At 43.6% G+C, this 22,457-nt stretch overlaps 2 protein-coding genes across 4 annotated transcripts in view; one reads left to right on the top strand and one right to left on the bottom strand.

Moving 5' to 3' along the window:
• Positions 1 to 3,499, top strand: part of LOC138963426 (uncharacterized) — a 14,648-nt gene extending 11,149 nt beyond the window's left edge. The window contains exon 6 of the mRNA XM_070335384.1: positions 3,323 to 3,499. Within this exon, the coding sequence (XP_070191485.1) occupies positions 3,323 to 3,372 (50 nt within the window). The 3' untranslated portion in view covers positions 3,373 to 3,499. The remainder of the gene's footprint in view (positions 1 to 3,322) is intronic.
• Positions 3,500 to 7,533: 4,034 nt separating this feature from the next.
• Positions 7,534 to 21,926, bottom strand: LOC138963390 (uncharacterized). 3 transcript variants are annotated; one of them, XM_070335380.1, is made up of 10 exons: positions 21,780 to 21,926; positions 20,404 to 20,655; positions 17,131 to 17,290; positions 16,334 to 16,446; positions 15,407 to 15,595; positions 14,155 to 14,401; positions 13,368 to 13,858; positions 11,577 to 11,781; positions 10,054 to 10,399; positions 7,534 to 9,058 (listed from the first exon to the last, which is right to left on the bottom strand). In XM_070335380.1, the coding sequence occupies exons 1-10, from the start codon at positions 21,815 to 21,817 to the stop codon at positions 8,697 to 8,699; spliced, it is 2,403 nt and encodes an 800-aa protein (XP_070191481.1). In that variant the 5' UTR covers positions 21,818 to 21,926; the 3' UTR covers positions 7,534 to 8,696. The 3 variants fall into 3 exon arrangements, with proteins under 3 accessions (XP_070191481.1, XP_070191482.1, XP_070191483.1); XM_070335381.1 differs by lacking the exons at positions 20,404 to 20,655; positions 21,780 to 21,926 and adding an exon at positions 20,189 to 20,210; XM_070335382.1 differs by lacking the exons at positions 20,404 to 20,655; positions 21,780 to 21,926 and adding an exon at positions 20,009 to 20,015.
• Positions 21,927 to 22,457: the final 531 nt, after the last annotated feature.

Raw genomic sequence — 22,457 nt, 5'->3', positions numbered from 1 at the left:
AGGCATTAAGGAATTACTCCTTCACGATCAAGTCCCGCAGACTCTCGTATGACTGCTCTTCACCTGATAACTCCACCCACTTCTGCAGGTATGACGACAGGCGCTCCACAAACTGGCTCGGCGTCTCTCCAGACAATGGCTGGCATTCGCGGAAGCGTTGACGGTAGCCCCTTTCAGTGAAGTTGTAGCAACGCAACAAAGCTTCCTTCAGTACATCATAGTCTCTGGCGTCATCATTTGAGAGTCTAGCGTAGACCTCAAGTGCTGCCCCAGTCAAATGTGCGCTGAGTAGAATCGCCCAGTCGTCGCGCTGCCATCTAGCACTCTCAGCGAACCTCTCGAATCTTGCAAGGTAGCAGTCGATCTGGTCCTTCCCGTCAGTGAATGCTGGAAGTTTCGGTGCCCTGTGTAACATTTGCTGCTGGTTATCTCTTTGGCGTGGTGCCTCGTGCTCATTTTGAACACGCACCATTTCTGTCTGAAGCTCTAAGCGCTTCGTCTCCATTTCTATCTGGAGCTCCAAGCGTTTCAGCTCAATTTGCCTTTCTTCACGCTGTGCTTCTCTTTCTCTTTCTTCACGCTGCGCCTGTCTTTCTTTTTCTTCACGCTGCGCTTGTCTTTCTTTATCTTCACGCTGCGCTTGTCTTTCTTCACGCTGCGCTTGTCTTTCTTTTTCTTCTCGCTCACGCTGCGCTTGTCTTTCTTCACGCTGCGCCAGCAGTCGTGTCTGGGACTCGACGAACTCCGTCAACTGCTTGCCTTTTAGTCCCAGTTCAATTCCTTTTCCCCAGAACTCAGCCATTCTGGTCTTTTCCGGTGCGTTCGTCTGTATTCTTTCACAGCCCCGAACGTAGACGAATGTAGTCTTCTAAAAGAACACAGTCTCTACTGCACCTCCGCTGCTTCTCTCGTCGCTGGTCACCTTAGTAGACGCAGGCTGCCACCCTCCTCGTCTAACGTGACGGCGCACTCTGCTCACGATACGTACACGACGTACCCCAGTCGTATTTCGTAGTATTAATGCACTAGCTCCGCGACGAAGTCCGTCTCGTCCAAACGGCAGCTAACCTCTGTAATCCCGATACACTCCGGCGTCGCTCACCGTACCGAGCTGCGGCGATTACCAAACTCTTCACCAGTCACACCGAATCCACGGTTCTGTAGTCTCAATACTGATCCCTCAGGATACACCCGATTGATGGCTACCTCCTGTGACTGTCTTGACTGTCTTTGTTGCTGGAAAACCCTTGGCGTTAAACGTAGATCCTTGGCTTGGCCCCCAATTGTTACACGACACTTGAGATTGCCACAAATTCTCAAACGTCGTATAGTTGTGTTCTTTTATTCTACGTCGCCCGTCTTCGCAGCAACAGAAAACAACTCGTCAAATTGAGTTCGAGGATTTATTTAGCATTCCATACATACAACTGCACATCGTAGCAGAACTCAAATAGAAGCTTTTTTTACATACAAATCGCGCTGGCATATATAGTAAATACTCAATCTCGAGAATATTCCAGACCGAACATGATACAACTACATTATACGAGCCGTGCATGGACTAAACTAGCGACATTCTCTATGACGTACATCAAAAGCGCCGACGCACTTAATCCGAACGAACGCCACGAACTCACGACTAAAGCAGCGTGGTAAACAACTTGTTTTGACAGGACTAGAAAGTTCACCTGCATTCTCGTCCACGCATAAATATTATGTTTACAAAATATAATATCGGTACTTTCCCACAAAGTACAAATAAGTCAACTACATGCAACACACAAAACTGAACCAAAGCTCAGCAACGGTAGCGTTTCCTAACAATGTCCTAACGTTGTATATATATCTATATATGTATATACGACTTGTGTCTGTCTGTCTGTGTGTGTGTGTGTGTGTGTGTGTGTGTGTGTGTGTGTGTGTGTGTGTGTGTGTGTGTGTGTGTGTGTGTGTGTGTGTGTGTGGAGGCAACACCTGTGGATTGTAGAGTTCTGTTTGTGATGGGGTCTGGCGGCTTTTGTCTGTGTGTATGTTCTGGCCTTTGAGAAGCCATAACAGTTGATGACACAACCAACAGTTAATATAGGGCTTTGAAATAAGCTCTAAAATTCTCAATCCTCTTTGAGAGGACTTCGCCTTCAAAGGTGATTGTGGTGTTTCGGCACTCGGTTACATCTGACGTCGTCGACAGGGAAGGGACTCGACATGATATGTTCAGGAATGGCATTATGGCCACTGAATCATTTTCGTGCTCTTCCCATTCCACCAACCTGGGAGGGACCTAAGCTTGGCGGGTCCATGGTTCGGAACTTTGGGGACAAAGTTCATTCAAAGGGGGTCGAGTGTGACAGGGAGACTACCGTCGCCCTTCACAGCAGACTCTGCAGAGTTGTTCGCCTTAGAAGTTGTGGGCTTTCCTTGCATGTACCCGTAAGTTGTCCTCACTGTACAAGTGCAAAGGTCGAATCTATTTATCGAAAATTGCACTGTCATCTACCTCTATATCTATATATATATACGACTTGTGTGTGTGTGTGTGTGTGTGTGTGTGTGTGTGTGTGTGTGTGTGTGTGTGTGTGTGTGTGTGTGTGTGTGTGTGTGTGTGTGTGTGTGTGTGTGTGTGTGTCCGCGATGCACGGCCAAAGTTCTCGATGGATCTGTTTCAAAATTGGTGGCCATATTCAGGTACACCCCGGACACAACCTGGTCGACGAGATATTTCAACACGTGCTCTCAGCGCGCAGCGCTGAACCTATTTTGGTTTTTCTCTGGATCCATTCCCAGTAACTCTTCCTTATCTTCTCCAGTGTTTTCAGCGTTTATCTCCCTTCCTTCGTGTGGCGTCAATCCATATTCCCGTTTCTATTTTTAGAAGGTCACTGTCGACAACGCTCAATCCATATTCCGGTTATACTATTTTTAGAAGGTCACTGTCCCGGCGAAGCCGGCTATTACTCTTCCTTATCTTCTCCAGTGTTTTGCGCGTTTATCTCCCTTCCTTCGTGTGGTGCGCCGGCGAAGCCGGCGTACACCCGGCAAAGCCGGCTCCGCGGCGCAGCCGGGTATTCGGCTCGACTTCTTCCCGGCGAAGCCGTACCCGGCGAAGCGGGTATTCATCTAGTATTTATATATATAGATAGATATATACGGCTTCTGTGTGTGTGTGTGTGTGTGTGTGTGTGTGTGTGTGTGTGTGTGTGTGTGTGTGTGTGTGTGTGTGTGTGTGTGTGTGTGTGTGTGACAAATAGACAGACATAGAAATATAGAGGGACATAAGACTTATTCGAACAATATACTTTATCATATTCTTTTCCTATTGCAGCCATTGCGGACACCCTGGTTATCTCTGTCAAGCTTGGTAATACCCAGTGACACCTGAGTCGGCAATGACAACGCATAACACGCTGATTGTCACGGGACAGTTCACCCTCAAATACATTTGACGGATACGAAAACGAAATCGTAGTGATTTCATTTCAATAAACGGCAATTTGATGAACTCTTATTTTCATGGTATCAAACACATTGGAAAGAGCGAGTGACTGTGATCGACGAAAGACTTTAACGCACACATACACACATTCGGGCATGAACACACAACACACACACGCATACAAACACACGCACGCACACACACACACACACACAAACACGCACACATACACGCACATACACACACATACAAACACACGCACACACACACACACACACACGCACACAAACATACACGCGCAAGCACACACACACACAAACATACACACACACAAACACACACGCACATACGCGCACGCACACACACACATACACACACACACACTAACAGTAACACGCACGCAAACACACACACAAACATACACGCGCACGCACACACACACAAACATACACACACACACACTCACACACACACACACGCACGCACGCGCGCGCACACACACACGCACGCACACACACACTCACACACAAACATGAACACGCACTGCACTCACACACACACACACACACACACACACTCACACACACACACACACACACACGCACACACACACACTCACACACAAACATGAACACGCACTGCACTGCACTCACACACACACTCACACACACACACACACACACACACAAACATGAACACGCACTGCACACTCACGCACACACACACACACAAACACTCAAACACCTGCACACACTCACACACACACACACTCACACACACACACACACACACACACACTGACAATCATGCACAAGTCACTCTATAGTGTGTGTGTGTTGTGTGTGCGCGGGTGTGGGCGTTGGTGTGTGATTTCTGTTTTGCATGGAAGCTGCTTTAACTGTGCAATTAACAACATAATTGAATCGAATAGACCAATATGGTTTCTGACAGAAATCATTCGCGAATCGACGTTCAATTGTAAATAAGTTGTCTCTGGGAGAAGACATGCGGCTTGCAAATAATTTCGCTTTACTCGTCGTAAATTTATACAGCTTCATAGAGCTGCGATCAGCAGTTCGCAAACAAACACGGTATTTTTATGATTGGGCGGTTTCCCCTTTTAGATATTATAATCATTATACAATTCATAGACTGCCATGTACGCAAAGGTCTTTCGCTTAGTAGTCAATCACTCTCACTCCCTTTCCGCCATGGAACAGTACGTTGTCAAAGTGTTCATTACTTGACAGATATCTGTCTTTGATGGAGACAGTATTCTACGACCCTGTGAGCGATCGCACGTCACAACATGTCCAGAAAATGTATATTTGAAACGATTGATCAAGGGGCGTACGTTCACACGAAAGTGATACGTCAGTTTGTCGCTCACTTGTCGGATGAATCTTCCTCAGACACAGAGTAAGCTGGATTATGTACGCTTTCGGGCAATAGAGGATGGTCCGAGGCCAAAGACAGTCATACAGTGGAACCCCCCTTTTAAGACCCCCCAATTTAAGACTTCTTCCCTTTTTAAGACCCTGTTTTCTTAGACTTTCTGTTCATAACGTCTGTAAATTGACCCCTATTTTAAGATTCCCTCCGTTTTAATACCTGATTTTGTCAGATTTGTGGAGGTCTTAAAAGGGGGGGTTCCACTGTATGTGCTTGGCTAGGCATTAAACGCACAGTGATTGTGATAAACGACAGAACAAGCGTTCCCTATACTCAACCTCCTACGTTCGTATTTACATTGTCAGCATCATTTGTGCTTGGCTAGGCATTAAACGCACAGTGATTGTGATAAACGACAGAACAAGCGTTCCCTATACTCTACCTCCTACGTTTGTATTTACATTGTCAGCATCATTTGTGCTTGGCTAGGCATCAAACGCACAGAGATTGGGATAAACGACAGAACCAGCGTTCCCTATCTATACTCTACCTCCTACGCACGTATTTACATTGTCAGCATCATTTGTGCTTGGCTAGGCATTAAACGCACATAGATTGGGATAAACGACAGAACAAGCGTTCCCTCTACTCTACCTCCTACGCACGTATTTACATTGTCAGCATCATTTGTGCTTGGCTAGGCATTAAACGCACATAGATTGGGATAAACGACAGAACAAGCGTTCCCTATACTCTACCTCCTATTTACATGTTCAGCATCGCAATTAAAACATACCTCATATTGTGGCTGTCAAGAGGTTAAATGTACGGCCCTGCAGAGCGCTTGAAGAGACGTTAAAATACAGCAACCACGTTAAATGTACGACCCTACAGAGCGCTTGAGGAGACGTTAAAATACAGCAACCACGTTAAATTTACGACCCTGCAGAGTGCTTGAAGAGACGTTAAAATACAGCAACCACGTTAAATGTACAACCATGCAGAGTGCTTGAAGAGACGTTAAATACAGCAACCACGTTAAATGTACAACCATGCAGAGTGCTTGAAGAGACGTTAAAATACAGCAACCACGTTAAATGTACGACCCTACAGAGCGCTTGAAGAGACGTTAAAATACAGCAACCACGTTAAATTTACGACCCTGCAGAGTGCTTGAAGAGACGTTAAAACTGATACAGCAACCACGTTAAATGTACAACCATGCAGAGTGCTTGAAGAGACGTTAAATACAGCAATCACGTTAAATGTACGGCCCTTAAGAGTGCTTGAAGAGACGTTAAAATACAGCAACCACGTTAAATGTACGGCCCTGCAGAGTGCTTGAAGAGACGTTAAAATACAGCAACCACGTTAAATGTACGACCCTGCAGAGTGCTTGAAGAGACGTTAAAATACAGCAACCACGTTAAATGTACAACCATGCAGAGTGCTTGAAGAGACGTTAAATACAGCAATCACGTTAAATGTACGGCCCTTAAGAGTGCTTGAAGAGACGTTAAAATACAGCAACCACGTTAAATGTACGACCCTACAGAGCGCTTGAAGAGACGTTAAAATACAGCAACCACGTTAAATGTACGACCCTCAAGAGCGCTTGAAGAGACGTTAAATACAGCAATCACGTTAAATGTACGGCCCTTAAGAGTGCTTGAAGAGACGTTAAAATACAGCAACCACGTTAAATGTACGACCCTCAAGAGCGCTTGAAGAGACGTTAAAATACAGCAACCACGTTAAATGTACGACCCTCAAGAGCGCTTGAAGAGACGTTAAAATACAGCAACCACGTTAAATGTATGACCCTCAAGAGCGCTTGAAGAGACGTTAAAATACAGCAATCACGTTAAATGTACGACCCTCAAGAGCGCTTGAAGAGACGTTAAAATACAGCAATCACGGTAGGTGTACGACCCTACAGAGTGCTTGAAGAGACGTTAAATACAGCAATCACGTTAAATGTACGGCCCTTAAGAGTGCTTGAAGAGACGTTAAAATACAGTCGACCCTTAAGAGTGCTTGAAGAGACGTTAAAATACAGCAACCACGTTAAATGTACGGCCCTGCAGAGTGCTTGAAGAGACGTTAAAATACAGCAACCACGTTAAATGTACGACCCTACAGAGCGCTTGAAGAGACGTTAAAATACAACAACCACGTTAAGTGTACGGCCCTGCAGAGCGCTTGAAGAGACGTTAAAATACAGCAACCACGTTAAATTTACGACCCTGCAGAGTGCTTGAAGAGACGTTAAAATACAGCAACCACGTTAAGTGTACGGCCCTGCAGAGCGCTTGAAGAGACGTTAAAATACAGCAATCACGTTAAGTGTACGGCCCTTCAGAGCGCTTGAAGAGACGTTAAAACAAAGCAATCACGTTAAATGTAACTCAGAAGTTTGTGTCAGTGAGCCTGAACATTGTTATGAGACGTACACTATGTATGTTACGGTCAGAGAGAGAGTGAGAGAAAGGAGAAAGACAGAGACAAAGAGAGAGACAGAGACAGAGACAGACAAACAGACAGGCAGACGAACAGATAGGCGGACACAGAGAAAAAGAAAACGAGACTTTGTTTTGTCTGTCATATAGAAAGTATGATAGAAAACTATCTGTAGTTCTTTAACTGCACATTTAAACGTTCTTTCATTCTACAATATCCATACTCAGTAAACAACAAACAACACACAATTGAGGCACGGCATGTTTTTATGTGCACGTAAAAGCTCTTAGTTTCGTTATTTCGTCTTAATTGTTAGTTACTTATGTTGACATCATTTTCCTAATACATCAACCGACAAGGATACATACAATGGTTCTTTCGTCATAAAATCTGTATGCGCACAACATAAAATGCGTTTGTCCGGCAATCGAACACGTACGCAAAAAAATCATAGTAGTGCAAAACAATGTAATTCTTTGCATACGTAGTATCTCCCACGCTGTAAATTGAAGTGTTCCACTTTTGAACACACTTCTTGTAACCAGTTGTGAACACTGTGCGACATACTTTATAACTCTACTAGCAAATGTAGCACGCATAGTGAACACGAAATAGTATTTACAATGTGTGCTACTTTTGTGTGAAGAATTATATAGTATTTCACACAGTGTTCATAACTGGTTACAAAAAGTGTATTCAAATTTGGAACACTTCAGTTCAGAGTGCATGAACACAACAACATTTGTATTACCAGGTGTGTTGCCCTTGGGGTAATATCGTGTTATTTTCATCGGCGATGACAGAAAAAACCGATTGTATCAAATCTTGTCAGCAACAACACTGTCAATCAATGTTTGCATTACAAAACCCACAAACCTTAGCGTATCTAGAATACGCCTCGAAAAAGCACAAGATGTCGGCATACATCACTGACTCGCGTGTTTTGTCTACGTTTCTTCGCACTGAAGATTTGACAGAAAACTGGGGTTAAACATGGAGGGGCTTGTCTTTCATTCATATAAACATACATCCGAGTGAATTTGTGTATAAAATGTTGGCACTTCGTTCTATAAGAGATATAAAAATGGCAAATTTTAAAATAACCTTTGTTGGAAAAATCGTGCGAGAGGTTCCGCTTACACAAGAAAGTGAATCTGATTCAAATGAATAGTTCAAACAAACATTTCTAAGAAATTAAAATAACATCAGATTCTCAGCTCAAAGAGATTTTTTCGAAGGTCAATGTCATCTGGCTTGCGTGTGTTTTTTTTCTAAACGAAAACCACATTTATTTATTTAGAAAAATTCCCACCATTGCCATATTCTTTCACGTCAGAAAGATAGATTTAAACTAGTAAAACTAGTTTTACCCTGTCATATCCCTCATCGTTCCTACCCTTTGGTAGTCCCTTCACCGTTTTCCCAGACCAAATCTGTTGATGAGACCCCCGTAGTAACTGCCAGTTCCGAACGCGGACGGACGGTGTGTTTGAGCCCACGATGTCCCAGGACGGGGTCGGAAAGGTCCCGAAGGACGTGTTACCGCTTGCGCCGGGCACAGACCTCTCACACAGCGGCCCTTCAGCTCGTCAAAGGACATGCCCGACTGGCACTTTCTGGGCCAGTAGACGCCGTAGATGCAGACTGCGTAGCGCTGGCAGTTGCCCATGCAGGCTTTCATGTCCATTTCCTTGCTGCACTGACGGGGAGAGCTGGTGGGCGCGGCCTTCATGCATGGGTAGTTGATGGTACATTCAGAGGACAGGCGGCATTCTGGGTGAAACACAATGATCGAGATCAGTTAGTCGTCGGTTGATTACATTTTCTTTCTGTGTCATAATTGTTACGTGTGTTTTTTATTTTATTTCATTTGTTTGATTGATTGATTTGTCATGTATATATATACATATGACAAATCAATCAATCAAACAAATGAAAGTTAAAAAAAATATATATATGTCGTGCCGAATTTACGGAATTGCTGAATTCGCGTAATCGACAACATTTTTGCCCATTTCGCGTAATCGGCAAAACACTGCCCATTACGCAAAATCGGCAGCGTTTTGCCGAAAACGCGCACAGACTTCTAAAATTTGCCCATATTGCGAATTCGGCAGCCACTTTTTGGTTTTAAAGTTCTCAAATGCCTGGGATATTATCACACTAAGATAGCAAGATACTCGAATGGATAGATATCGCAATAATCGATAAGTTGTGGCAAGTTATGTCAAAAAATTTAGTTTTCGTGCATTTGCGGAGTTTTGCACGACACAGACCAACACAAACCATACAGACCATAATATGGAGATAAAGCAATGCCAATGCAATGTTCTGGCGACACACAAAGTAGTAGACTGGCTGCCGCTTTTGCAAAATAGGTAAATTTTAGAAACCTTTACGCATTTTCGGCAAAACGCTGCCAATTTCGCGTAATGGGCAGTGTTTTGCCGATTACGCGAAATGGGCAAAAATGTTGTCGATTCTGCGAATTCGGCAATTCCGTGAATTCGGCACGACAGATATATGTTCCCATTAGGTTGTCTGTGAAGAGTTATTTCTGGATCTATTTCTACCCCCTCCCCCCCTCCCACTCACACACACAGAGACAAAGAAAGAAAGAAAGAAACAAAAAAATGTTGGATTTGCAAAACATATTTCTTTGTATATTTTTTGTTTTGATTTTTAAACAAATAGATAACACACAAACAAGCAAACAAACAAGCAAACAAACAAACAAACAAACAAACCAAAAGCCGCACTATACTCACGTCCAGCGTTGGAGGCAGGGCGAACAATAGGGGTAGGGCGGACGACGATAGGAGGAGCACCAGGGAAAGTGTTCACAGGCTTCTCCACCCACGGAAGATGGTCACGGTAGTCACAGTAAAACGTGACGAAGAATTCATCAGTCTTGAACGAAGGACAGTCGGAGTTGGACGCGTAGTCGTATACGTCCAGCGTAGCACTGGCGTAGGTCTGGCCGTACTGACGCGGGTAGTCTGGCGTAATTTCTACGACACCCGAGCAGGCTTCAAACCTTGATGGGTTGGATCCAGGGATCTTGCAAGCGGTGTGACAGATACGTCCGCACTGGTCGTGGGCACGAAGGATCACCTGGTGGAAGGGTTTGCCAACATTGAGAAAGGTTGAAGTGATCGGATTAACAAGAGTAGCTTAAACAACCTTTAAAGGTACCGTCCTTTCTGGATTGCCAACATAAAGAAGTGTTGGAGGGATGAGGTGTTACAAGAGTAGCTCAAAGCACTCTGTGGAAAGGATTACCAACATTGAGAAAGGTTGGAGTGATGGGGTTAACAAGAGTAGCTTAAACACTCTGTGGAAGGGATGGACAACATTGAGAAAGGTTGGAGTGATGAGGTTAACAAGAGTAGCTTAAACAATCTGTGGAAGGGATGGACAACATTGAGAAAGGATGGAGTGATGGGGTTAACAAGAGTAGCTTAAACACTCTGTGGAAGGGATGGACAACATTGAGAAAGGATGGAGTGATGGGGTTATCAAGAGTAGCTTAAACACTCTGTGGAAGGGATGGACAACATTGAGAAAGGTTGGAGTGATGAGGTTAACAAGAGTAGCTTAAACACTCTGTGGAAGGGATGGACAACATTGAGAAAGGTTGGAGTGATGAGGTTAACAAGAGTAACTTAAACACTCTGTGGAAGGAATGGACAACATTGAGAAAGGATGGAGTGATGGGGTTAACAAGAGTAGCTTAAACACTCTGGAAGGGATGGACAACATTGAGAAAGGTTGGAGTGATGAGGTTTACAAAAGTAGCTTACAACACTTTCCGGATAGACAGCATTGAGAAAGGTTAAAGTGATCATCGTTTACAATAGTAGCTTAAAACACTCTTTAAAGATGCCGTCCTTTCCGAATGGACATCATTGACAAATGCTTGAGTGATGATTGTTTTCGAAAGTAGTCAGCGATTATTCATTCACGTCCTGTCTAACCTAAACCAATGAGAAGGCTCAATTACCAAGCCTACGTCACCAACCGTGTAGAGGAGGAGCAACAGCCAAGCTGTTGACTGTTGGCATGCGATTTCATTTTGAAAGAGGCTCTCATCTTATGGAAAAACTTCTTCTTCTACTTCTGTTTCTTCGCTTCTGCGTTCATGGGTTGACACTCCTAACGTACACCGGTGGTTGTTTTTTGCACGCGTGGGGTTTTACGTGTATACCCATTTTTGCCCCGCCATTTTAGTACCCATACTCAACTTTTAGGGAACTCTCGAAATCCCATGTTTGTCCCCACACATGCTCACCTCAGTAACTCCCTTGACGCCCGGGTCCTTGACGGCGATGTAGGTGACGCCGATGGAGGTGGCCAGACGCTGGTCGATGATGGCCGACTCCTTGTAGGAGCCGTCGTAGTTGACGCCATTTGAGCTGACGAAGATCTTGCCCACACCATCCTTGTTCTCGCAGTGCTCGTAGGCCCTGGGCTTGGGCTTGTCTGTTTTGATGTATCTGTTGTGAAGAGGGGAGTGAAACGGTGACGAGTGCGTTCATTTGTATAATTGTGTCGTAGATTGTCTAAGCCTGTAAATAAGTGGCCGAAGTCGACTTCGCGAAGTCCATTTCCCGAAGCTGGTTACACAAAGCTTTCGCACTGGATTTCCGGCGAAATCTTCGCGAAGTCGGTCGACATTGGGGTCAATGAAGGACAACCTATATATGGATTAGTTCGCGCCCATATAACCTGCTTGTGTTTTAAAGGGAATAAACACACACGGTAACATGCATAGGGTTCAAAGGAATATTTTAGCAATGTTCGGAAGTTTAAGACAGTCTCCCACCGTGAGTTCAGCAATCCTGTCGCTATGACGACAACGTTTGGCTATTTAGAAGCTAATGCGTTTTACCAACTGCCGGTGCCAGAGATGATCCCACAGGCACTTACGGGAAATAGAAAATGAGGAACGAGTTTAAGTATGTGTTAGGGGCGATAACTGTTGAGACAGAGGACTAAATTAAGCCATTACAACTTGAGTGACGTTAGGTAGGTGAGAGCCTTTAACCTATGCAGGGGCGGATCACATCATTTTTAAGAGGGGGTTTCCAAATTTCTTTTAGGAACAGATCGACGACGCGAAGCGTTAAGAAGATAGCGCGAAGCCCCCAAACCTCCTAGGGGGGGGGGGGGGGGGGGGGGGGAGGGTCCGGAGCAATCTGGTGCAATCTTAGCAAAGAAACGACCCCTAATACACCTTCAAAACAGTTAATTAAAGAAGACAAATTTGGATCAAAACAAAGAAAATCGACCGATCTGGTGCAACCTGAGCCAACAAATTACCCAACTACCTTCCGAAACTGTCATTTAGAAGACAAAGGCCGGCTCCTAGGGGTGTCCGGGGGCATGCCCCCTACGGGAAATTTGGATAAAAACAAGGCAAAGGGAGCAATCAGAGCCATCATTTTTTCTTAATTTTCAATTTTATCTCTTTATTAAAAAAACAAAAACTTTTTTTTTAGGCTGGGGGGATTTCCGGGGTTTCCCTGGATCCGCCCCTGCTATGCCTTGGGACATGGATCTGTCCACATAGGTGCCGTTCAATTAACAATAGCTTAGGTATGTGTCGTGTTGGATGGGTATTTTAAGGTCGAGAAACATGTGCTCGAGACATTTACATATACGTTCGCTTACTATGATCGTCCGCAAAAAAAAACATAGTTTACGATTAGCGGACCGTCACAGTGATCGTGTTTCATATCCTGCATCTGACAGTTTTGGAATTACAATGCTGTGAATGTGTAGGAATCACAAACAGTAATTTTCGCGAGTTAAACATTTGTAACAGTGTTTAAACGGCAGAACCTTGAATGTTCGATATGAAAGAAAGAAAGAAAGAAAGAAAGAAAGAAAGAAAGAAAAAGAAAGAAAACAACAATAACAAAAACAACAAAAACAAAAACAAAACAACAACAACAACAACAACAACAACAAAAACAACAATAACAACAACGACAACACATAAATAATTACAGACTCGCCATTACCAAAGCGTTGCACTAACAGACTTGACGACAAACAAATTCCACCGTACAGAACCTACCTCCGCGTATCAATGTAGCTGGAAGGCTCGTAGATGTCGGTGGTGGACACCTTTCCGTTCGTCACAGGATAGGAGTGATAGTCGTTGAACTCGGGAGGACGCTGAGCCACAATCTTGACAGGGACCCACACCCACTGGCTGACGTCACAAACGCCGTTCAAGCAGAAGCTGTTCTGGTATGACTGGGGCTTGGTGAAAGGGCAGTGGGCGGGGTGGGGGTCAGGGCCGACCTCAACGATCGGGGGGTCCAGGGGGTCGATGGGGATGCAGCGAGCCAGGGTGACGTTGCACCACAGGTACTTGGATCCACAGTCAGGGTTGAGCTGGGAACACTCGGGAGCCGGCTGGTACTCGTAGCTGTCCTTGAGCGCGTTGAGGTAACCCTCGGCGTGCGTGATGTTGCCGAAACCCATGGGGGCGCTGGCAAGGTGGTAGTCGCTGACCTCGCCGACTGTCGGGTACTGCTCGGGGTTCAGGTCGTTGTTCCTCATCTGAAGATAAAATAAGAAAACCATTGTGCGTGTTGGAATATGAAGAATGCTTCGTTGTTGTTGAGAGCATTGGCTTATAAGAACACCCACCCCTTCCCCTTTCCCCGGTGGCCTCTTTGTTCTATTCCTTAAGCCAAACGTTAATTGGGTGATGTTGCCATCCCGAAAATTACTCAAAGAAGCTCGGTGCCTAGAGCTTTGGCCCTAAATCTTCGGTAAAAAACTTCGCGAAGTCAACTTTGGGCACAATCAATATGAGGCTTAACACAAACATACATCAACCTATAGCTGCTCACCTTGTCACGGAACATCTCCCAGATGTAGTCCACGAAGGCGTGGTGGAGGAAGAAGATGACGTCGAAGGCAGCAGTGTCCAGCCTCTCCATGTCACCTCCCACGAAGACGTGGGTACCGCCGTGGTGGAACTCCAAGCTGTACTGGGGGTCCTGGTCAGGCATGAGGATCTCCTCGTAAGTGTTGCGTGACATGATGGCCTCGATGGACTCACGCGTGAACAGCTGGCCGTCACGGCCCACTGAACGCCTGTGGAAACAAAAATGTGGGAAGTGTGCCTAGTTTGCTTCGGTTCTTTGTGTAGTTTTGTTCTGTTGAAAAGGGAGTGAGCAAAACGGCTCGAATCTTTCTTATGATTATCACTTTCTCTGATGCCAAATATAGGACTGGTTAAGTGTTTTCCCAAGACTAAGAGAACAATATGTCAGATGAAAATGATCTAACAAATGTATAGGTCCACATGCCTTCGCTTCGAAATTTTTTTTAGTTATCAGAACTACCACAGTCATGTCAAAACTATCAGACGGTCGACCGACCAGGAGTCAGAACAAGGCGTCATCATCCAAAAGGTATGCGTCAGTGACTAAAAGGTATGCGTCATCATCCAAAAGGTATGCGTCATCATCCAAAAGGTATGCGTCATCATCCAAAAGGTATGCGTCAGTGACCAACAGGTATGCGTCATCATCCAAAAGGTATGCGTCATCATCCAAAAGGTATGCGTCATCATCCAAAAGGTATGCGTCATCATCCAAAAACAGAGGACTGAGAACAACACTGCCGTTTGTGTTTTGACGTATGGTGAGACCTTTGTTCCTTCTTTTTCTGCATTGTCAAATTAGTCATCCTTGCTGTTTCGACGTGAAAGGCAGGAGGGCAATACAGTCTAATTCCAACGTTCTTTTATTCAAGCATCGAATGTTACAACGCACAATTAACAAAAAGAACCCAAAACAAGGTACAGGCTTATAGTGGCATCGATCAGCATTATAGACATCCCGCTGCTCACACACACACACACACACACACACACACACACACACACACACACACACACACACACTCAAGCACACATACACACACACACATACACCCACCCACCCACACACACACACACACACACACACACACATACACACTCACACATACACCCACTCACACACACACACACACACACACACACACACACACACACACACCACCACCACCACCACACAACACACACACAATCATGTCACATCTAATGATCTTTACCTAAGCCCCATGCCTTCTGGGGTCTGCCAGTTGGCGAAAGGTCCCGCGACTACCTCTCCCTCCCAGGAGCCGAAGAAATCGTTGGACCAGATGTAGGACTGATCGGGATGCTCCAGAGCGGTGTCCATAGACGAGTCCCAGTAAGGCACACATACTGTAGGATCCATCTCTTGCAGGGCGGCTTCAAACCTGGATCGAGAAAAGGACTGTGGTTAGTGGGGATGAAAGGTGGAGATGAACAGTGCTGCTTGAATGGAGTTTCTTCATGAAAGTCTTCTTCTTCAGCGTTCCAGAATTTGTCTGGTTACGTGTGAGCTCGTTTGCTCATTTGGGTTCCCCAAACTATACTCTGAGAGCATAGTCAGCTTCACTCCGCTTTCGTTCAGTAGGTATGCTGGATATTTTCGTGTTTCCATAACCCACCAAACTCCGACATGGATTACATGATCTTTTCCGTGCGCACTTGGTCTTGTGCTTGCGTGTACACACGAAGGGGGTTAAGTCACTAGCAGGTCTGCACATAAGTTGACCTGGGGGATCGGAAAAATCTCCACTCTTAACCCACCAGGCGGCAGCGACCGGGATTCGAACTCACGACCTCCCAATTAGGAGGCCGACGTCTTTCCACCACGCCCCTGCGCCCGGTTTCATGAAAGTAAATCGATGTGAAAAAAGTGTGTGGATTAATGTTGAGCAAGAAACAGAGAGAGGGCAATGAAGACAGGGACAGACAGACAGACAGACAGACAGACAGAGAGACAGACGGAAGGACGGACAGGCAGAGAGTAAAGTATAAGGTCAAGTCTGTGCCAGCCATGATCCTGCTCATAGTGTACACGAGTGCAGTATTGCTACAACCTGAAAACAAGACCTTGTCAACAGCACACTGCCTAACTTGTTTGTGATTGTTGTTAACGGCATACTTACAACAAAAGGTAAATTCTGTGCCAGCCAGGGAAACCAGGACCACCGTGGGCTACGAAGGTTGCCACACCCGTGTGGAACAGAGCCAGGGCGTCGTACTTGTTGGGCTCAACAGTCTGCAGAAAAAAAACCATTATCACTGATTACTCATAGCCAGGTTAAAAGTATAGGGAAAAAAGGGAAAAATATCTCAAATATTTAGAAATTTAACAATCGAACGCCTATACACTGATTATGAAGTATTCCTGGTGTGTGATGACGTGACCACAACCCCAAAATCAAACTCGCCGAGTCTGTGTGCCGTGTGTGTGTGTGTGTGTGTGTGTGTGTGTGTGTGTGAGTTTGATAGTGTGAGTGCGTTCGTGCGTACGTGCTTGTGTGCGTGCGTGGGTGCGTGCGTGCGTGCGTGTGTGTGTTTGTGTGTGTGTGCGTGCATGTGTGTGTGTGTGTGTGTGTTTGTGAGTGTGTGCGTGCGTGCGTGCGTGCGTGCGTGAGTGCGTGTGTGCGTTCCGCGTGCGTACGTGTGTGTGGGCGTGTGTGCGTGCCTCTGTGTTTTATCTTGTTATCAGTGTCGTGCCCCTTTTTCTCAAAGCCATACTCAATAATCAGAAACAGATCGAAAGCGAACGTTTCATAATCAGCTAAAAATTCTCACTGTGCACAAGACTACGCAAGGTCGTTGAGTTTTAGTACTGGAAATAATGTTTGTATCCATTCAAACCCCAAGGCAAATATGTAGCAAGGTACACAATCGCTGGCAAAGGGAAGGAAAGTTTTGCTTTTTTAAACCTTGGTCTTACCGTGTCTGCCTTGAGAGCGTTGACAGCGCCGTGGAAGCGAAATCTCTCCTCATCAGTCAGCATACGGTACTCTTTTCTCAGGCACCGCGAGGCCTGGCGTTTACCGCGGAAACCTGACCTCGTGGCGGGATCGACCTTGCTGTACAGGTCGCGGTAATAACTGAAAAAGAAGTCTGCTAGTTTTAGTATCCATGTGTCGTGTTCCACTTTGCTTTACAGCTCGCGGTAATAACTGAAAAGGAAATCTGCTTGTGTAATTATATTTGTGCTGTGTTTCACTTTGCTGTTAATGTCGCGGTAATAACTGGAAAAGAAGTCTGCTTGTGTAATTATGTATGTGTTGTGTTTCACTTTGCTGTTAATGTCGCGGTAATAACTGAAAAAAGGAGAGACTGTGTGTTTAAATATTTCTGTGTACTGTACAGCTCACGGTAATAACTGAAAAAGAAGTCTGCTTGTGTAATTATGTATGTGTTGTATTCCACTTTGCTGTAAATGTCGCGGTAATAACTGAAAAAGAAGTCTGTGTGTTTAAATATTTCTGTGTACTGTACAGCTCACGGTAATAACTGGCATAAAAAATATGTGCTTGTTTAATTATTTTTGTGGTTTTTTCCCACTTTCTTGTACAGCGCGCGGTAATAACTGTAAAAGAAGTCTTCTTGTTTAAGTATTTCTTTGTTGTGTTCCACTTTGCTGTAAATGTCGCGGTAATAACTGAACAAGGAGTCGGCTTGTTTAATTCTGTCTGTGTTGTGTTCCACTTTGCTGTACAGCTCACGGTACACGTAATCAATTAAAAATAAATCTGCTTGTTTCAGTATTTCTGTGGTGTGTTTCACTTTGGCCTTTGCTGTACAGCCCACGGTAATAACTAACAAGTCGCGTAAGGCGAAATAACAACATTTAGTCAAGCTATCGAACTCACAGAATGAAACTGAACGCACTGCTTTTTTCACCAAGACCACATACTCGTAGTTTCGTCAGTCCACCGCTCGTGGCAAAGGCAGTGAAATCGACAAGCCATGCAGAATAGTGCGGTAGTGGTCGCGCTGAGCAGGATAACACGCTTTTCTGTATGTCTATTCTTTTTAGCTTACTGAGTTTGTTTTTAATTCAAAAATATCATATCTATATGTTTTTGGAATCAGGGACCGACAAGGAATAAGATGAAATTGTTTTTAAATCGATTTCGGAAAATTAATTTTAATCATAATTTTCATATTTTTAATTTTTAGAGCTTGTTTGTAATCCAAATATAACATATGTATATGTTTTTGGAATCAGAAAAGGACGAAGAATAAGATGAAATTGTTTTTGGATCGTTTAATACACATTTTTTTAATTACATGTGTTCGATTTTTAATGATCAAACTTATTCATTAGTTTTTAAGCCACTAAGCTGAAATGCAATATCATAGTCCGGCCTTCGTCGAAGATTGCTTTGCCAAAATTTCAATCAAAAAATGAGGGTGTGACTGTGCCGCCTCAACTTTTACAAAAAAGCCAGATATGACGTCAGCAAAGGTATTTATCAAAAAAATGAAAAAAACGTCCGGGGATATTATTCCCAGGAACTCTCATGTCAAATTTCATAAAGATCGGTCCAGTAGTTTAGTCTGAATCGCTCTACACACACACACGCACACACAGACAGACAGACAGACACACACACACACACACACACACACACACACACACACACACACACACACACACACACACACACACACACACACATACACCACGACCCTCGTCTCGATTCCCCCTCTATGTTAAAACATTTAGTCAAAACTTGACTAAATGTAAAAAAAAGTTTGTTTGTTTAATTACGTTTGTGCTGTGTTCCAGCTGTGCTGTTCTGTAATAACTGAAGAAAAAACCTGAGTCAGAATATTTAAAATTGGCTGTGTTGTGTTCCACTCACGGTAGTTAGTGGATAAACAAGTCTGATAGTTTTAAACAAATATTCATGTTGGGTCGCACTTGGAGATACGGCTGACAGTATATAATAATCTGAACTATATAATGTTTTTGTTTAAATTAAGTTTTCTTTTTTGGAACCACTTTGCAGTACAGGTCACGATAATCACTGAAAAAAGTCTATTTGTTTAAGTATGTGTCTGCGGTGCGTTACACTTGGCGGTACTGCGCACGCTAATTACTGAATTACAAGTTTGATTGTTTCATTACCTCCTTGCTAAACAAAATATTATTTTGAAATGTGTGTCATGATACACTGATGTGAAACAACCATTTGAAGTGCCAGCGTTTTACGGTCTTTAAATGTTTAACACTCAGGCGACCGTTCAGAGAGATCAAAGATTATGTTTCCGAGCATCAACATACAAGACTGATGAATGGATGAATAGATGGAGCTCAGTAACTTATTTTTTCATTCACCCATTCGTTTTTTTGCCTATTTATTAAAATGTGTGCAAATTGCTGGGAATTTAAAGGCTGAATTGAAAGAAAAAAACATTAACAGCAGATTGCTCGGATTTTATTCAAAGGCTGAATGACAACAAATAATGCTGCAGTTTTAATAAAGGGTCAAAGAAAAACTATTTCGCAAAATGCTGAAATTCCAAAGATTGAATGAAAACAAACTCACACAAATCGCTTAGAATTCAAATACTGTATGAAAAAATACTTTCGCATATTTTCAAAGGCTATTTGGAAAAAAGAACACTTACGTAAAATGCGCGAATTTGAAATACTTTGAAATATAAAGAAAAAAAAACCGTTCGCATATTGCGCGGGTTTCAAAGGCTGTATGAAAAAAAACGTACGCACATTGCTGGGATTCAAAGGCTGTATGAAAAAAAAACGTATGCACATTGCTGGGATTCAAAGGCTGTATGAAAAAAAAACGTACGCATATTGCTGGGATTTCAAATGCTGTATGGAAATAAAAACACCTCCGCATTTTGCACGGATTTCAAAGGTTGTATAAACAAACACTTACGCATATTGCTGGGATTTCAAATGCTGTATGGAAATAAAAACACCTCCGCATTTTGCACGGATTTCAAAGGTTGTATAAACAAACACTTACGCATATTGCTGGGGTTTCAAAGGCTGTATAAACAAACACTTACGCATATTGCTAGGGTTTCAAAGGCTGTATAAACAAACACTTACGCCTATTGCTGGGGTTTCAAAGGCTGTATAAACAAACACTTACGCATATTGCTGGGGTTTCAAAGGCTGTATAAACAAACACTTACGCATATTGCTGGGGTTTCAAAGGCTGTATAAACAAACACTTACGCATATTGCTGGGGTTTCAAAGGCTGTGGTGCCCCCTTGATGAAAGACCTGACGGGCGTCTCACAGTACCAGCAGTACAGACCGCCCACATAGTTCACGGTGGTGAAGTTCTGAGCGCGGACGTAGCATTCTTTCAGTTGGCGTGGCAGGGGAAGAGCCCGCATTCTGGCATCGGCGGACGGATAGAGGGTGAAAATAGTCCCCAGGACGAGGAACACTAGCATTCCCAGTCGATCCATTTTGATTTTTGTTCTGTTCAGAGAAAAATAAATGATCATAAACAGAATTGTACACATTGAATTTTCAAAACGAAATTCGTCATGTTAGGAAATTAACGAATAAATAAATAAATATCTACCCGTGAGCAAATCGATAATGAAGTAAGAACATAAATAAAAACAGAAAATAACTGTAAGGGTTAGACACAAACGCCATGCACAAACAAAGAATAAGTCTTAAACATAAACTAAGAACACGAACAGCTTTTAAAGACATGACAATGTAAATTATATGAATCCGTTTTTGTGTGTGTCTTTTCACTTACACGGTATAAATCCAACAGACATTCAACAATAGAAAAAAACAAGTCGCGTAAGGTGAAATTACTACATTTAGTCAAGCTGTCGAACACACGGAATGAAACTGAACGCACTGTATTTTTTCACCAAGACAGTACAGCTTCGTCAATCCCCGCGTGAAGGAAATCGCTCACCTTCCACGTGCAAAACGTAGTGATATTGACACGCCAGATTAGCGCGGTGGCGTATTGTGCTAAGCAAGAAAGCGCGCTTTTCTGTATTCTTGTTAACTTTCTGAGCTTGTTTTGAATACAAGCTATCATATCTATATGTTTTTGGAATCAGGAAATGATAAAGAATAAGATGAAATCATTTTTGGATCGATTTCTTAAATTTTAATCGTAAGACTAATTAATCTATTTTCGTTAAATGTGATCACATTTTAAGAGTAAACATGACATATGTATATATTTTTAGATTCAGAATGTGATGAAGAATACGATGCAATCAATTTTAAATCTGTTTGCGAAAAATCGATTTTAATGACAACTTTAATGAGCAAACTCATAAATTAAATTTTAAGCCTCCGACAGTGCCGCCTCAACTTTCACGAAAAGCCGGATATGACGTCATCAAAGACATTTATCAAAAACACGAAGAAAAAAAACATCTGGAGATACCATACTCAGGATCTCTCATGTCAAGTTTCGTGAAGATCGGTCCAGTAGTTTTCTCTGAATCGCACTACACACACACACAGACATAATATACACACATACACCACGACCCTCGTCTCGATTCCCCCCTCTACGTTAAAACATTTAGTCAAAACTTGACTAAATGTAAAAAGCAACTCACCTTATATTACTACTTTCAGCTCTTTGGTTTATACGCATAAAAGAAAGAATGAGAATATCCCACTCGGTTGTAATAGTAGTTAGTATGACGATGAAAGAACAAGCCGTGCCGCTTGAACAAAAGCCAACCTCTTCTTATATATTGGGGGACTTACCTTGGCTTAGTGTAAGGGTCAGGCCTTCCGTTGTAACCATACACAAATTAAGGCGCTCCGGGAAGTAAAGTGGGATACCGAATGATGTATTGTCTCACCAGTCATCCCCCGTCCCTACCTCACGTACGAGCCATCTCCATCGCTTTGTTTAGTAGGTGTGTGTGTGTGTGTGTGTGTGTGTGTGTGTGTGTGTGTGTGTGTGGGTGGGTGGGTGCGTGTGTGTGTGTGTGTGTGTATGTATGTATGTGTGCTTCGTGCGTAAGTCCGTGTTTGTGTGTGTGTGTGTGTGTGTGTGTGTGCGTGTGTGTGTGTGTGTGTGCGTGTGCGCGTGTGCGTGTGTGTGTGTGTGTGTGTGTGTGTTTTAGAGTGTGTGTGCGTGTGTGTGCATTTCCCTGTTTGTTTTTGATTTTTTTTGAGAGAGAGAAACACCCCCCCACACACACACACACACCACACACACACATACACATACACACGCACACTGGTAGGTCACAACAAATTGTTGTTTTCAAGAACTGAAAAGC

This window comes from Littorina saxatilis, linkage group LG1 (assembly GCF_037325665.1).
Source record: "Littorina saxatilis isolate snail1 linkage group LG1, US_GU_Lsax_2.0, whole genome shotgun sequence".
Lineage (NCBI taxonomy): Eukaryota > Metazoa > Mollusca > Gastropoda > Littorinimorpha > Littorinidae > Littorina > Littorina saxatilis.
Note: the sequence above shows the minus strand (reverse complement) of the source record. Positions and strands in the feature narration are given on the sequence as shown.

Coding starts and splice junctions, on each gene's coding strand:
- LOC138963390 (XM_070335380.1), bottom strand. CDS start 21,817: ATGCGTATAAACCAAAGAGCTGAAAGTAGTAATATAAG. Junction 16,447..17,130: donor ACGCTCTCAAGGCAGACACG/GTAAGACCAAGG, acceptor TTTTTTCTGCAG/ACTGTTGAGCCCAACAAGTA. Junction 15,596..16,333: donor CACAGAATTTACCTTTTGTT/GTAAGTATGCCG, acceptor TTCTCGATCCAG/GTTTGAAGCCGCCCTGCAAG.